General features: G+C 39.3%; 1 protein-coding gene and 1 pseudogene across 2 annotated transcripts; one reads left to right on the plus strand and one right to left on the minus strand.

Moving 5' to 3' along the window:
* Positions 1-771: 771 nt before the first annotated feature.
* LOC107815890 (uncharacterized) lies at positions 772-2367 on the plus strand. 2 transcript variants are annotated; one of them, XM_016641537.2, is made up of 3 exons: positions 772-907; positions 1022-1106; positions 1217-2367. In XM_016641537.2, the coding sequence occupies exons 1-3, from the start codon at positions 890-892 to the stop codon at positions 2152-2154; spliced, it is 1041 nt and encodes a 346-aa protein (XP_016497023.1). In that variant the 5' UTR covers positions 772-889; the 3' UTR covers positions 2155-2367. The 2 variants fall into 2 exon arrangements, with proteins under 2 accessions (XP_016497023.1, XP_016497024.1); XM_016641538.2 differs by having other exon boundaries at positions 805-907; positions 1022-1110.
* Positions 2368-3183: 816 nt separating this feature from the next.
* Positions 3184-17258, minus strand: LOC142179081 (F-box/kelch-repeat protein At3g23880-like; annotated as a pseudogene).
* Between the last annotated feature and the right edge of the window lie 347 nt (positions 17259-17605).

Genomic DNA, 17605 nt, shown 5'->3' on the forward strand with positions numbered 1-17605 from the left:
GTTTGTCTCAATCAGTTTACACAATATGACGATGGATTATGCTTTCAGGAACAAATATAAGCAACTCAATACAAACAGAAAAGACATTTTCTTGGGACTGCTATTATTTTGGAGGGTTTCTTTATTGTAACAAAAGGATTCCTCAAGCTCTTTCACCTCTAAAGTTACTTTCATTTGTTGACCATCAAATATTTAACCCCTCTCGAACATCAAATATTTAATCCCTCTCTGGTGCAAGCAATGTCACGCGACACCGCTTTGTCGAATTTCTTTTTAAATAAATATATGTAGATAGTATACAAAATTAAAATATTGGGTATAAATATAAAAAATGACACTGCTTGTTATAATAATTTATTCATTTGTTCCTTTTTCAAATATTGACATCGCTTAAGAAAATTCATGTGTACGTACTCCCCTCCCCTCCCCTCCCCTCCCCTCCCCCACCCAAAAAGAAAACTCTATGTGATGATATACCTTTCTCACACTTTTTAATCCTACTTTCCATGGTCGGCTTTAGATAATCATCCCTACACTTGGAAAAGAAACTGGCAATTGTAGATAGCCATCTATTTAGTGCTTAAAAGCAAAAAATTCCCTTTGGCTCAACAAAACAGTGTAGGGTCCAAAAATAAGGAAAATTCAGGGTGGGGGCTTCTTTTCTTTTTTCCTATTAGCTATAGATGATATTGACTTGTTAAAGTTAACCAAGAAGCAAAAACTCTCCCTTAAAAAGGAGATTCTTTACCTGTCCCACAACTTATTAGCTTTTAAATATTCCATGTCCATGTACCCAATGATGCCATAAATTGATTCCCTCCATTCTCAAACATTTAATCAATCCATACAAGCATCTCTTTTTGTTCCTCTCATCTCTCTCTCCCAAAAAATGGCTCAACAAATGGGGGTAAGTCTTGCTTCTACTTCCATATCAACTTCTCTCTTTGAACAAATCAAGAATCACAATAATGTAAAGCATATTGTTTTCTACTTATGTTTACACTCACATCTTTTCATGCAGAAATCTAGGGTCACAGAGATACAGGTGAGAATGGACTGTAATGGATGTGTGCAAAAGATCAAGAAAGCTCTACATGGCATCCATGGTGAGTAAGTGATGCTTTAAGTACTAATTCTTTCTTTTTAAGTGCTAATTCTATCTTCATCTCTCCTATAAGATGTTATAATATTCTCTGTGTGTCTGGTGTTTCTACAGGTATTTATGATCTTTATATAGATTTTCCTCAGCAAAAGATTACTATAGTAGGATCAGCAGATCCTGAAAAAATAGTAAAAGCACTAAAGAAGACAAGAAAGAGTGCTATTGTTTGTTCCCACATAGAACAAGCAGAACCTCCGACAGAGCCAGAGGAACCTGCACCAGCTGAGAATGAAGCACCACCCCCCGAGTCTAGCAATCCTCCAACAGAAGCTCCACCAGCTGAAGAACCACCGAAAGAACCGCCGAAAGATCCACCGACACAAGAAAATCAACAAGCAGAGGAGAAACAAACACATGATGAAGGTGCTGATAATACCAAAAGGCAACCAGACCAACCCTCTAAACCTAGAGACGTCGAAGAAGTTCATGTAATATACCACTATCCACCAGACTACGGTTACAGACACAACTTTAGCCAGGGTATGAGCAGTCACGAGCCACCCCGGGATCATGGATACAGATACAACTATGGGAAGACCATGATCCATGAGCCACCCCGGGACCCTCGTTACAACAGATACAACTACGGCCCGAGTATGAGCCAAGAGCCACCCAGGGACCATGGTTACAACAGATACAACTATGGTCAGAGTATGAGCTATGAGCCACTTAACTACGGCCGGAGTATGATCCATGAACCTCCTCCGGGAAACACTGGCTACAGAAATAATCATGTTCGTCCTACTGGTCCAGAATTTAGACCTGAGGCGCCGCCACCAGGTCAACCACCAGTTTATGTGACTCACAGCTACAATAGCTACCAACCATCACCTTATGTGACTGGATATGAGTACATCAGGTCACCACCAAGATACACACAATATACTAGGCCAGAGCATTACTCTGAGGACTATCACTATGGAAACGATGGCAATGGAACAATCGGCTCAGTTTTCAGTGATGAAAATCCAAATGCATGCACTATTGCTTAAGGAGGATGAGCAAAATGGTTTGCAAGGGAAGCAAGTGATTTTATTTTTTGTTTCACCTGTAAGAGAGAAAGATGCCTAACAAATTCCAGATGATTTGTAAAGTAACTCTCAACAAACAAAAATAAAGCAAACATGTGCAAATGTTGAGAGTAATGAGATTCTTGACTTCAAAAGCAAAAAGGGAATATATCCTCCACTCCATCTCTACAAGGCTAATTCAGACCACCTGGCATTCATTTCCTGAAGAAGAATACTAATAAATTTCCTTTATTCTTGGAATTTATTCCTCAGCTTTACATTTAAAAATTTAGCCATGCTTGAAAGCTTCATTCTTTTCTGCCAAAATAGAGAAAGTTGAACTTGACTATGAGATGGAGAAATAAAGGAATTTGGTGATCTCTTTTTTAATCTGTGCAAGAAAAAGTTTTTTAAATTAATTCCATTTGAATGGCTCAACCTATTATCGGCTTTGCAAAATCTGAGCAATTACATTTCCTGCTGAACATATATCTTTAGGCAGGAAAATGCAGATACCAATTGGCGGATATCAATTCTCAGAAAAAGGATAAGCTGATCACCCAAAACATCTAAAGCTTACCCATGCCGATCCGCAATTATAGCCAGATGCAAGAAAAAATGTACTAGTCGCTAATTCTAATAGAAATAAAGTAGCTAGAATCCCTCACAAAATTGTAATCCAGGCTGTTAATCACAAGATATCTCAAATTAACGAACATTCAAGTAACGCATAAATGTGACAACACTGCTTGCACCAATGATGACTACATAGATTCAATCGCACCTGGTAACACTCTTTTGAGTGCATATTGATTGAGTTGCCCTAGCGAATGGACTCAGTAGAGACACAACCCCCGTACTACATTATGAGCAGAGGAATTCCTTTATGTTAGGTGGATCAAATTCAAAATGAAAGAGAATATTGATGAAATTATAGATTCTTCGAAAACCGATCAAAATCTTACATGTCAAGATTCAAACATTACACAACATAATTTGGATAATGACTCATTTTGTTCAATTTCAACCTTAAGTTTTACAGAAAAAGGATGAAAATTGGTATCTCTTACATTGTTGTTTCGAGCAATAGGGAAATTGTTTTACAGAAATTTTTTCCAACCAAGATCAGAAAGTTACCGACAAATGTATTACTATATGAGACCTTTTTCCTTTGGATAACTTTTTGCGCTTTGTCTTTCCTTTTTGTTGATAAGATATCGTTTCAACTAGAGCAAACCAAGAATAAGAGATCACAAGCATAAGTAGCCGAGTGCAGTCAATTTCTGGTTTAGATCAACCTGATACGACGTATAACAGGCAAGTGAAGGAGAAGCATCCTCAACCTGTTTGCCACAAAGAACTTGACTTCAAAATACCAACAAAATGTAATATGCAGTTACTGAATGTACATAAGTCTTGCTATATGCACATGGAGACGACATTAGTACATTGAAAATGACTAGTAAAAACAGGGAAAACCATACTTGATCATTGCGCTCCATACAGTCAGCATGAGGTAGATTAGTTGTTCCTTAGTTGTTCCTGACATCTGCACATGGACTACAATGGTGTTTTCATCATGTCTATCACAGGGTAACAGTGGGATCAGATACATTTCTGATCACACAAAATGATCAAGAAGGAAACTAAAACTTCATGGAAGATACAAGAAGACATCAAAGCCCAAATGAGCATGCAAGCAAATATGGTTCAAAGATGTCTTAATATGCAATGCCTTGTTCTATATTTGTCAAAAGAAACAGAATTTAATAGCACTTGAGAAAAATGTATAGAGAACTCTAACTAGTTATTAGTTACACGGCGGTCTTCATCTGAGCTTTTAAGCCTTCGTTGTTATTGCATCCTTGGATCCTTTCGGGAAAATGGACCAAACTAGGCTTTCAATGTAGACGCTTGCCTCAAATGATGTATCACAGTTGGTAACCTCTAGATATCTCAATGACTCATCCTTTGGATTGTAAACCATGAAAGTTGATACAAACTGAAACAAAAATTCACCTTTGTTTGACATACAAAAAGGAGGATAAAAGAGAAAACGCACAAGATCAGTAGGATGATTGATGTTAAACATCTTTGTCCAAGATTCTTTAACCCCATACTTCTTCATAATCCACAAATCTATGTGAGTTGTCATTCCCTGATAATAACAATACAAAGAAAGATCACCTCCCAAAACTCCCAGCGACAGCCTAAAATTAAGGTTTCCTTCTCCATAGCAGGGTTGCTCAACTTTTCCCCATTTCCCATCAGCCAAATCAATACAAATGATGTCCCAGCCATGAGCAGTCGTAGTAATCCAATGAAGCTTGCCATTCACAAACTTACCACACTTACTGGGTAGCACCCGAATCCTAGAAACATGGATACTTGTCCAAGAATCACTATTTAGACTATATATATTGACCTCAGTACAATATAAACTATCAACAAACAAAGTACGGAAAATTGTAGAAACATATGCAGTAACATAGCAAGAAGAAGAAAGTTGTTAGTTAGATAGTTAGTGTACAGCTGTCATAGTGGTTAGAAATAGAGTAGGGACCACTAGCTTGTTAGTGGAGGTTAATTATGTATATGTATATAAAGACACAATGTACTGTTACATTGAGAAATACAGAAACAATTTCCCTCACTTTCTTCTTCTTCTTCCTCAGCTCATTCCCTGCTCATGTTTCCTCCATGGCTAGGGTTCTTCATCTCACGCATGCACTGAGTTCTAACATGATATCAGAGCAAGAGCTCTGAATTACAGCTCGCAAATCGATCCAGTTTGTAGTTCTCGTACTCTTTGAAGTCTCTTCTTCGTCTCTCAAATCTGAAGCTTTAAGTTGTCGTCAACAATGCCGAATAACAACTCTGAGCAGGAAACACCTGCAATTGTAACTGAAACCTCGCAAATCTCGTCGGAGGATGAATTTGAAGAAGAAATCTCAGTTCCAATCACTCATCCGTTGTATCTGGCATCCACTGATACAAGTGGAATTTCTCTGATCTCCTTTCAGCTAACAGGGACAGACAACTTCTCGCTGTGGTATCGATCTATGAAAATTGCTCTCCTAGGTCGAAATAAGCTCGGAATGGTTGACGGAAGGTGGAAGAAGGAAAAATTTCGAGAAAAATACTGGTACCAGTGGGAGAGATGCAATGCAATTGTCTTATCGTGGCTGATGAATGTTGTAGCACCGACCTTGATCAGTGGAATCGCTTATGCAACCAATGCACACACCGTGTGGATGGATCTGCAAGAGCGTTTTGACAAGGTGAATGACACTAGATGCTATAACCTACACAAGGAAATTGCAACCCTAACTCAAGACACCTCATCTATATCTGTGTACTATTCTAAACTCAAGAATCTATGGGACGAAACTGAAGATCAAGTTCCTTATCTTGGTTATGACTGCCCTAAAACTAAGAAATTTATTGAACACTTGCACAAACAGAAGCTATATCGGTTCTTTATGGGATTGAATGACTCATACTCACAAGCTCGTAGTCAGATTCTTATGATGAAACCTGTTCCCTCTGTGAATCAAGCTTATTTTATGTTAATGAGTGAGGAAAGTCAAAGAAATGTAGCAGGATCAGCAGGTATTTTAGGTGCTGGACCTAATGCCACCAGTGGTCACTATGAATCTACAGCACTATACAGCTCCAAGTTTGATAATAGACCAAAACACAGAAAGAATTTCAATCTATACTGTGACTTCTGTAAACTAAAAGGTCATAGCAAGGAGAATTGCTACAAAATAGTTGGTTATCCAGCTGACTACAAGTTTAAGAAGAAAGGGGGAGCTGGTGTTTATAATGCAGTAGCTGAGTATGGTTCAACATCTAGTAACTACAGTGCACCACCTAAACTAAGTCCTTACACAGCCTAGTGGACAGCCAAGCCCAGGCTTTTAGATGGCTACTATGCAGCCAAGATCTGTTCGACCTTTGCAACACAACAGTCACACTGCCAATATGGAATTACAACCACAACATGGAGGAGGTGGTGCCTTTCCTTTTACCAAGGAACAGTATGACCAGATTATGCAAATTTTGAACAGTAATACAGTCAGCCCTACCTCAGCAAACAACAACGGTCCTAGACCTACATCTCAGGCTCATGCAGCAGGTACTAGTGTTGCTTTACTAGCTTCCAATAGTCCACAAGAATGGATCATTGATACAGGGGCAACTAATCACATGGTGTCTAATCTCAATCTATTAGATAAGACAACTGTAATTGCTCCTATTCCTAGAAAGGTTCTCTTGCCAAATGGAGATGTCACATAAGTAACTCATGTTGGAGATAGTCAAATATCAAACAACAACACACTAAAAGAAGTACTTTATGTACCAAAGTTCAAGTATAACCTGTTGTCAATATCAAAAATGACAAGGGACCTAAGGTGTTTTGCCTCTTTCTATCCTGATTTTTGTGTGTTTCAGGAGCTCTTCAATGGCAAAGTGAAGGAGATTGGTAGAGAAAGAGATGGCTTGTACTTTCTACAACAACATGGAAATAACAGGTTGACTGTTGTATCCTTGGCAGCTGTTAACACAAAGGCTGATCTCTCAGTCAGTTCCAATGATATAGCCTTGTGGCACAGGAGACTTGGTCATGTGTCCATCATTGTTTTGAAGAGACTATTCCCTGTTAAGCAAGCTAGTATTACTAATGTCATCAATAATTGTTGTGTGTGTCCTTGTGCTAAACTAACCAGGACATCATTTCCTTACAGTAGTATCAAGAGTACTAGTGCATTTGATCTAATTCATGTAGATGTTTGGGGACCTTATAAAACTGCAACCTTTGATGGTTATAGATTCTTTCTCACAGTAGTTGATGACTTCACTAGAATGACTTGGGTTTCTTACTGAAACTGAAATCTGATGTGTGTGTTGTACTTCCACAGTTCCTTGCTTTTGTTCACACTTATTTCAATAAAACAGTTAAAATGGTGAGATCTGACAATGGCTCTGAGTTTCTAAATTCAGTGTGTAAAATGTCTTCAATAAACTTGGTATTCTTCATCAAACCACCTGTGCATACACTCCACAGCAGAATAGGGTAAGCTGAGAGGAAACACATGCATCTCCTAGAAATCACCAGAGCTCTGAGGGTTCAAGCTCATATTCCTATCAAGTTTTGGGGTCATTGTGTTATCACTGCAGCCTACTTGATCAACCGACTACCATCTTTAGTGTTGAAAGGATGTTCACCTTATGAGTTGTTGTACAAGAGGAGGCCTCAGCTAGGGTACCTTAGGACTCTAGGTTGTTTGTGCTTTGCTAAGCAAGTGCAGGAAACAGACAAACTTATGCCTAGGGACAAACCTGCTATTCTCATGGGGTTCTCAGATACTCAAAAAGGTTATATTCTCTTAGATATTTCTACACATCAATTCTTTGTCAATAGAGATGTTGTCTTCCAGGAGAATGTATTTCCTTTCAAAGACTATTTGAAAGTCTCTCCTCCTATATTCACCTCATTTCCTTCACCTCCTAGTTGTGAAGAGGTGTACAGAGTTATCTGTCCCTCTCCTCACATAAATCCTTCTACTTCTTCTGATGGTTCTGAACCTTTGTCCATTACCCCTGAGCCTTGCCCCACACTAAGAAGGTCACTCAGAACTAAGCATCCTCCATTGTGGCTTAAGGACTTTGTCACTCAGCCCTCTACCACCACTACACCATATTCCATAGCCAACTATGTTTCTTATGACTCTCTGTCTCCTTATCAGTCCTACATTGCAGCCTTCTCATCCATTGTGGAACCCTCTTTTTATGATGAGGCTGTTCAAGACCCAAGGTAGGTGGAGGATATGAAATCAGAAATTGCTGCCTTGGAAGCTAATCACACTTGGGAGGTTGTCTCACTTCCTCCAGACAAGATGCCTATTGGTTGCAAATGGATCTTTAAAGTGAAGTACAAGGCTACAGAGGAGGTTGAAAGGGTTAAAGCCAGATTGGTGGCCAAGGGGTTCAGCCAGCAGGAAGGTATTGATTATCAAGAGACCTTCAGTCCAGTTGTTAAGATGGTGACAGTTAAGACCATACTTTCTGTTGCAGCTTCTGAGCATTGGCATATCCACCAAATGGATGTGTACAATGCTTTCTTACAAGGAGATTTACCAGATGAAATCTATATGACTCTTCCTCGGGGCTTTCAGAGTCAGGGGGAGAGTAGGCTAGTTTGCAGACTTTTGAAATCCTTGTATGGTCTCAAACAAGCACCCAGGCAGTGAAATGCCAAGTTATCAGAGGCACTGATTAGCTTTGGGTTCATACATAGTCAACATGACCACTCCTTGTTTGTACAAGGTACTGGCAGCTGCATTGTGGTTATATTAGTCTATGTGGATGATATGCTCATTTGAGACTAGTAGAAGAAACCAAGGCTACACTCCAGAAGACCTTTAAGATGAAGGACCTAGGGGAGTTGAAATACTTCCTTAGGATAGAGTTTGCAAGATCACCACAGGGTATTCCGATGCATCAAAGAAAATATGCATTAGAACTTGTATTTGAACTTGGCTTAGGTTCTGCAAAGCCTGCTGCTACACCTCTTGAAGCAAATGTGAAACTCACTACTCCACAGTATGATGAACACACAGGCACAGCCAACACCTTGAATGATGCACTACTACCTGATGTTTAGCTATCAAAGGCTACTGGGGAAACTCCTATATCTGACAGTAACAAGACCAGATATTGCATTCAGTGTTCAAACGCTTAGCCAGTTTATGCAAAAGCCTAAGAAATCTCATATGGAGGCAGCACTCAGGGTGGTCAAGTATATCAAGAATCACCCTGGGCAAGGTGTACTTCTATCTAGTCAGAAGAGAAGTGTTATCTCAGTCTTCTGTGATGTTGATTGGGCAGCATGCCCATTGACTAGAAAGTCTGTGTCTGGATTTTTTATAAAGTATGGGGACTCACTCATATCATGGAAATCAAAGAAGCAAAGCACTGTCTCTAGAAGCTCTGCAGAGTCAGAGTACAGAAGCATTGCAACAACAATGGCTGAACTAGTGTGGATATTTGGGTTACTCAAGGACATTGGAGTGGTGTTTGAATTGCCAGCTACTATCTTCACTGACAGTAAAGCAGCCATACAAATAACTGCTAATCCTATCTTTCATGAACGAACCAAACACATAGAGATTGATTGTCATTTCCTAAGACAGAAGATTCAGCAGGGACTAATCAAGATAGAGTATGTGGGAACCAAAGAACAGTTGGCAAATGTGCTGACTAAAGGACTGCCTAGAACTCAACATGAGTACTTATTGTCCAAGCTAGGATATTTGAATATCTTTACACCACCTAGCTTGAGGGGGAGTGTAGAAACATATGCAGTAACATAGCAAGAAGGAGAAAATTGTTAGTTAGATAGTTAGTGTACAACTATCATAGTGATTAGAAATAGAGTAGGGACCACTAGCTTGTTAGTGGAGGTTAATTATGTATATGTATATAAAGACAGAACGTACTGTTACATTGAGAGATACAGAAACAATTTCCCTCACTTTCTTCTTCTTCTTCCTCAGCTCATTCCCTGCTCATGTTTCCTCCATGGCTAGGGTTCTTCATCTCACACATGCACTGAGTCCTAACAAAAATACCCACAACCTTATAATCATCATGGAGCTCAGCATATCCAAAGCCAAAACATTAAATAGCAACCACACATCGACGTAACTCTAGAATCAGGAAATTTCTTGAATTTCCTAATTGATGGATTCCAGATAAACAAGTCTTGTTGCCCAATGATAAGACAAATCAAACCATTGACGGAACCCACAATCTCAATAGTTTTACGAGGTTTTTTCATAGGATTATCCAAGTCACCTACCCTTGTAACAGATTCATAAATTAAAGAACTAAGGTAACAATGCTTAAAATGGTACTCAGCTCGAGAAGAACTCAACATAAGCTTATGGTGGGTGTAATACTTGTTATTGTGAAGGATACTGAGTTAAAACAAAATTCAGGAAACTGTTAGAAGAATAAAGAAATATATCAAATAGTAAAGAATCAGAAATATTCCGAGTCCACAATTTTCTTGTGCGTCCTTAAGGAATTTTACCCCCTCACACGTTGCCAAGGTAATGGATTAAATCCTCCCAGGATAAAACGGAATAAACCTTCATGCAACAGTGGCAATACAAACTGCAGGATACCAACGAACTCAAAGAACGGAGCAAAATCACACTTACGAATTTGAGAGAGAGAGACTGCGAATTAGGATGCAGTATATTCAGAAAGAAAGAAGTTGTAGAGTCTTTTTCGTATCTGGAAGATGCAGCCTTGCCTCATAATTTATAGGCAAATATCAGAAGAGGTGTCTGGAAAGGTGCCTTTTCAGAAAATACGCGGCCTGCCGCGGTTCTACCGCGATCGCGGCCGAACCGCGGCCAGAGAGCTTCTCTGAATCTGACTGCCGCGATTCTACCGCGGTCGCGGCAGAACCGCGGCCAGTGAGGCCTTCTGAACCTGACTGCCGCGATTCTACCGCGGTCGCGGCAGAACCGCGGCCAGTGAGGCCCTCTGAACGTTCAGCAATGATTTGGCATTTAATTAATTATTAAATAATTAAATAAATTTTATCCAAAAATAATCTTATCGATCATTTGACAAATCCAAATCCAAATCCAAAGCCGAAGCCGAAGCCGAAGCCGAAGCCGAAGCCGAAGCCGAAGCCGAAGCCGAGCCGAGCGAGCGACGACGACGGCGCGAGGGTTCATTCTCTTCAACTCCTTTTAAGAGCTTTAAGAAGTGAATCTATATATAAGCACATAAATGTGATTGTCCCTCACCAATGAGGGACAAATTGCAAGACAAAAGTTCACTTCTTCAAATTTTCATTTTCCCTCCATTTTATTTCCTTCCATTTCCAATTCACACTTCTTCTCTTTTAAAGCCCAATGGCTTAAAGTCCAACAATCCCCCACATGAATGGGAATGGCTGTATCAAGAAAGATCATAGATGAAAGTTATGTGATTTTGCAAGTAAGGATTAATTGCATCTGGATAAGTAGGTTTCCCTTTGAACTTTCCGTAGTGAACATATGTCGGATATACTCGGTCAATCGGTAGATTTGATATCTTTGAACCGTCGAACTTTTAGTGTATACCTAGACAGCCATATGTCACACAACCAACCCTTAACCGTCTTTTGGTTCTCATTGTTGTGTTTGTTTTAGCCATGAACACCGCCTGGTTTCATAAGTGCGTAGAGAATTGGCCTTACAGAATTCCCATTGAAGCGACTTCTTCTTCTCACTTACATAGGTGATTCCTAAACGTGTAATCCTTTAGATTGACATTATTTGATAAATACTTCATCAAACTTAGGTAATCATCAAAAAACGTATAAAGTTCTATCCTTGTTACTGAACATTGTCTTCATCACGAGAATGGACCAAAGATTTTGTTTTGACAATGTTGAACCGGTCAATCACAACTTTGTTTGAGCTCCTTGAACCTAGATCTCGGAACATCCAAAATTTTAGGTAGAGTTACCGCCATGTTGACTTGTCCTCGGCCATAGTCCCATTCCCTTAGATGATTTCTCAACTCCCTCTCTAGTTAAGCCTTTTGTAAGTGGATCCGCAACATTATCCTTTGATCTTACATAATCAATAGTGATAATTCCACTAGAAAGTAGTTGTCTAACAGTATTATGTCTTCGTCGTATATGACGAGACTTTCCGTTATACATAACGCTCCCTGCCCGTCCTATTGCAGCCTCACTATCGCAATGTATGCAAATAGGAGCCAAAGGTTTTGGCCAGAACGGAATGTCTTCTAAAAATTCCGAAGCCATTCAGCTTCTTCACCGGCTTTATCCAATGCTATAAACTCTGATTCCATTATAGAGCGAGCAATACATGTCTGTTTGGAAGACTTCCAAGATACTGCTCCTCCACCAATAGTAAACACGTATCCACTTGTGGACTTTGTTTCTGATGAGCCGGTTATCCAATTAGCATCACTATATCCTTCAATAACCGCAGGATAGTTATTGTAGTGCAAAGCGTAGTCTTGGGTATACTCCAAATATCCCAGAACTCGTTTCATAGCCACCCAGTGATGCTTGTTGGGATTACTTGTGAATCGACTAAGTTTACTTATTGCACAAGCTATATCAGGTCGGGTACAGTTCATGATGTACATTAGACTTCCCAACACACGAGCATACTCCAATTGAGACGTACTTTCACCTTTATTCTTTATAAGATGATGGTTTAAGTCAATTGGAGTTCTTGCACTTCTAAATTCCAAGTGTTTGAATTTTTCCAGTACCATTTTCACGTAATGTGACTGAGACAAAGCTAGACCTTGAGGAGTCCTCTGGATTTTAATTCCTAGAATTACATCGGCAACTCCTAAGTCTTTCATATCAAACTTACTAGCAAGCATACGCTTAGTAGCTTGAATGTCGGCAATGTCTTTGCTCATTATTAGCATATCATCAACATATAAGCAAACAATGACTACATGATTTTGAACGTTCTTAATGTAAACACACTTATCACATTCATTAATCTTAAAATCATTTGACAACATTGTTTGGTCAAATTTCGCATGCCATTGTTTGGGTGCTTGTTTTAATCCATAAAGAGACTTAACAAGTCTACACACCTTCTTTTCTTTTCCCAGAACCACAAACCCTTCAGGTTGGTTCATGTAAATTTCTTCCTCAAGATCACCATTTAAGAAGGCTGTTTTTACATCCATTTGATGGATTTGAAGACCATACAAGGCGGCTAACGCTATTAGCATCCGAATAGATGTAATTCTTGTTACCGGCGAGTATGTGTCAAAATAGTCAAGACCTTCTCGTTGTCTAAATCCTTTGACAACAAGTCTTGCCTTGTATTTGTCAATAGTACCATCGTATTTCATTTTCTTCTTGAAAATCCATTTAGAACCCAACGTTTTATTACCCGGAGGAAGATCAACCAATTCCCAGGTATGGTTGCTCAATATGGATTCTATTTCACTATTGACAGTTTCTTTCCAATATTGTGCTTCTGAGGAAGACATTGCTTCCTTGAAGGTACGAGGCTCATTTTCTAACAGAAAAGTCAGAAAATCTGGACCGAATGAAGTAGATATCCTTTGACGTTTACTTCTTCTTGGATTTTCTTCATTAGACATACCATCTGTTATTTCCTCCCGAGGTCGTTTTGACTTTTGGCAGGTCACTTCACTTTCCTTTTTATACGGATAAATAGTTTCAAAGAATTCAACATTATCTGATTCTATTATCGTATTAATGTGAATCTCAGGATTTTCTGATTTATGAACCAGAAAACGATATGCCTTGCTATTGGTTACATATCCAATAAACACACAATCAACCGTTTTTGGACGTATCTTAACTCTTTTAGGTTTAGGAACTTGTACCTTAGCTAAACACCCCCACACTTTGAAGTATTTCAAGCTAGGCTTCCTTCCTTTCCACTTTTCATAAGGAATGGACTGTGTTTTACTATGAGGTACACGATTGATTATCCGGTTAGCTGTAAGTATAGCTTCCCCCACAAGTTCGGTGGTAAGCCAGAACTTATTAGTAATGCATTCATCATCTCCTTCAATGTTCGATTCTTCCTCTCCGCAATTCCATTAGATTGTGGAGAGTAAGGGGCAGTTGTTTGATGAATAATGCCATTTTCCAAACAAATTTCTTCAAAAGGAGATTCATATTCGCCACCCCTATCACTTCTTATCATTTTGATCTTTTTGTTTAGTTGCGTTTCAACTTCACTCTTGTATTGCTTGAAAGCATTAATTGCCTCATCTTTACTATTAAGTAAATAAACATAGCAGTATCTCGTGCTATCGTCAATAAAAGTAATAAAATACTTTTTCCCACCGCGTGATGGTGTTGACTTCATGTCGCAAATATCTGTGTGAATTAAGTCTAAAGGACTTGAATTCCTTTCAACGGACTTATAAGGATGCTTAGCATACTTTGATTCCACACATATTTGACATTTGGAATTAATGCAATCAAATTTTGGCAATACTTCTAGATTTATCATCTTCCGCAATGTTTTGAAGTTTACGTGACCTAAACGCGAATGCCATAAAGTGTTTGACTCAAGTAAGTAAGAAGAAATATTCACTTTATTGATAGGAACTGCTATTACATTTAGCTTAAAAAGGCCCTCATTTAGGTAACCTTTCCCTACATATACATCGTTCTTACTAAGTACAACACTATTAGAAACAAAAATACATTTGAATCCATTCTTGACAAGAAGTGAGGTAGACACAAGATTCTTGCGAATTTCTGGAACATGGAGGACTTGATTTAGAGTCACTATTTTTCCCGACGTCATCTTCAACGCAATCTTGCCAACTCCTTCAATTTTGGCCGTAGATGAATTTCCCATGAAGATTGTCTCGTCGGGTCCTGCGGGGGCATAAGAAGAAAATAACTCCTTGTTAGCACAAACATGGCGGGTGGCTCCAGAATCTATCCACCATTCTTTTGGATTTCCTACCAAATTGCATTCAGACAACATGGCACATAAGTCCTCCATTTCATCTTCAACCATGTTAGCTTGATTCTTTTTCTTCTTATCATTCTTGGGCGCACGACAATCCACGGCTTTATGCCCAGATCTTCCACAGTTGTGGCAATTACCCTTGAACTTTTTCCTGCTTGGGTAATTCTTTGGTCCGGAAGCCTTCTTCCTCTTCTTATTTTGTGGCGCCTCCTCAACAACGTTTGCCCCCATTATTGTCGAGTTTCCACGTGACTTCTTTTCAGCATTTTTGTTGTCTTCTTCTATCCTCAGACGAACAATCAAGTCTTCTAGTGTCATCTCCTTCCGCTTGTGTTTAAGATAGTTCTTAAAATCCTTCCACAACGGAGGTAACTTTTCAATGAAAGCAACGACTTGAAAGGCCTCATTTATGACCATACTCTTCAATAACAAATTCATAATTAATAATAAGATAAATCTTATTAATAAAATTATTGATTCGGGTCATACCTTCAGCAAGGAGGTCATGCACAATGACTTGTAATTCTTGGACTTGAGTTATGACGGACCTAGTGTCAATCATCTTGAAATCCAAAAACCTTGCAGCCACGAACTTCTTAAGTCCGGCATCCTCAGTCTTGTACTTCTTCTCTAGTGCATTCCATAATGCTTTTGAAGTTTCCATGGCACTATAGACATTGTACAAGCCATCTTCCAAACAACTCAATATGTAGTTTTTGCACAAGAAATCAGAATGTTTCCATGCTTCAGTTACAACAAGTCGTTCATCATCCGGAGTATTATCAGCCATGACCGGAGGATCCTCCTTGATGAAACGTTGCAAACTCAACGTAGTAAGATAGAAGAGCATCTTCATTTGCCAACGTTTGAAGTCAATCCCGGAAAACTTTCCGGGTTTTTCTGCCGGTGCCATAGCATGAGCAGGAGTAGAACGGCTTGTAACAGCAGCAACCGTTCCCGCAACACTTCCATTAGTTTGGTTTTCATTCGTCATATTTCTGTAAAGTTGAAAACAATACAGAACTTGTTAATCAGTGAAGTTTTTGATATCTTCAAACTGAATACCAAACCAACCATACAACACGTAACAATGGTGAAGTTTTTATATACTTCAAACCCGTACGTTTATTATTCCGGCAAAGTTTTTATGTACTTTAAACCGGACAGAAACAATTATAGGAGTAGAAAGCAACAAGTCTTTAGTCTCCAATAAAGTATAAAGAAAATAATTTAACACAGAAACGTTAGTAAAAAATAAAATTCCTTAAGCTTGTGAAGGATACTGAGTTAAAACAAAATTCAGGAAACTGTTAGAAGAATAAAGAAATATATCAAATAGTAAAGAATCAGAAATATTCCGAGTCCACAATTTTCTTATGCGTCCTTAAGGAATTTTAACCCCCTCACACGTTGCCAAGGTAATGGATTAAATCCTCCCAGGATAAAACGGAATAAACCTTCCTGCAACAGTGGCAATACAAACTGCAGGATACCAACGAACTTAAATAACGGAGCAAAATCACACTTACGAATTTGAGAGAGAGAGACTGCGAATTAGGATGCAGTATATTCAGAAAGAAAGAAGTTGTAGAGTCTTTTTCGTATCTGGAAGATGCAGCCTTGCCTCATAATTTATAGGCAAATATCAGAAGAGGTGTCTGGAAAGGTGCCTTTTCAGAAAATACGCGGCCTGCCGCGGTTCTACCGCGATCGCGGCCGAACCGCGGCCAGAGAGCTTCTCTGAATCTGACTGCCGCGATTCTACCGCGGTCGCGGCAGAACCGCGGCCAGTGAGGCCTTCTGAACCTGACTGCCGCGATTCTACCGCGGTCGCGGCAGAACCGCGGCCAGTGAGGCCCTCTGAACGTTCAGCAGTGATTTGGCATTTAATTAATTATTAAATAATTAAATAAATTTTGTCCAAAAATAATCTTATCGATCATTTGACAAATCCAAATCCAAATCCAAATCCAAAGCCAAAGCCGAAGCCGAAGCCGAAGCCGAAGCCGAAGCCGAAGCCGAAGCCGAAGCCGAAGCCGAAGCCGAAGCCGAAGCTGAAGCCGAAGCCGAGCCGAGCGAGCGAGCGACGACGACGGCGCGAGGGTTCATTCTCTTCAACTCCTTTTAAGAGCTTTAAGAAGTGAATCTATATATAAGCACATAAATGTGATTGTCCCTCACCAATGAGGGACAAAGTGCAAGACAAAAGTTCACTTCTTCAAATTTTCATTTTCCCTCCATTTCCAATTCACACTTCTTCTCTTTTAAAGCCCAATGGCTTAAAGTCCAACAGTTATTAGCAGATGAACTAAGATGGGCCTTGACAAATTCAGGACTAGAGATTAAAGCAAACCAAGATTTTGGAACACAACTCATTTGCAAGATGTATTTCACAGGTAGCTTTAAGAGTATTCCATTGATGAGTTCTTCAGGCAAAATAGGGATTGTTAAGCTCGACTCTTGCATTGAAGTTGTTGGAAATTGAGAATGGTTAGTGGGTTTTCTCCACTTTGGGTGTAGACGGGAGGCTTCATTTCCCTCAGATTCCATTTCGGTTGCGCTCAAATTTGAGCTCTTGGAGAGGAGATTGAAGTGGAAGAAAATTGAGCAGGGTTAGTATGTTTGCTCCGCTTTGGCCGTAGATGGAAGGCTTCATCTCCCTCAAATTCCATTAGGACTGCACAATTTGAGCTATTGGAGAAGCATACTATTCCCTCGGGTACGTTAGACAGTTTAACAAAAAAAAAACACTTTTCAATCTTGTGATAAGCTTGAGGGTAAAAGGTGTGCAAGGGTAAAAGGTAACATATTTATGTGCCTATAAAAGTTTCTCATCAAGGCATATAGGTAAAATAAAGAGTTTAAAATTAAATTATTTTCAAATTTAAAAATGTGTC

This window comes from Nicotiana tabacum, unplaced genomic scaffold (genome assembly GCF_000715075.1).
Source record: "Nicotiana tabacum cultivar K326 unplaced genomic scaffold, ASM71507v2 Un00317, whole genome shotgun sequence".
NCBI lineage: Eukaryota > Viridiplantae > Streptophyta > Magnoliopsida > Solanales > Solanaceae > Nicotiana > Nicotiana tabacum.

Excerpts from the sequence above, each read along its gene's own strand:
- LOC107815890 (XM_016641537.2), top strand. Across the intron at positions 1,107-1,216 it reads AGCTCTACATGGCATCCATG|GTATTTATGATCTTTATATA; the intron begins GTGAGTAAGTGA and ends GTGTTTCTACAG.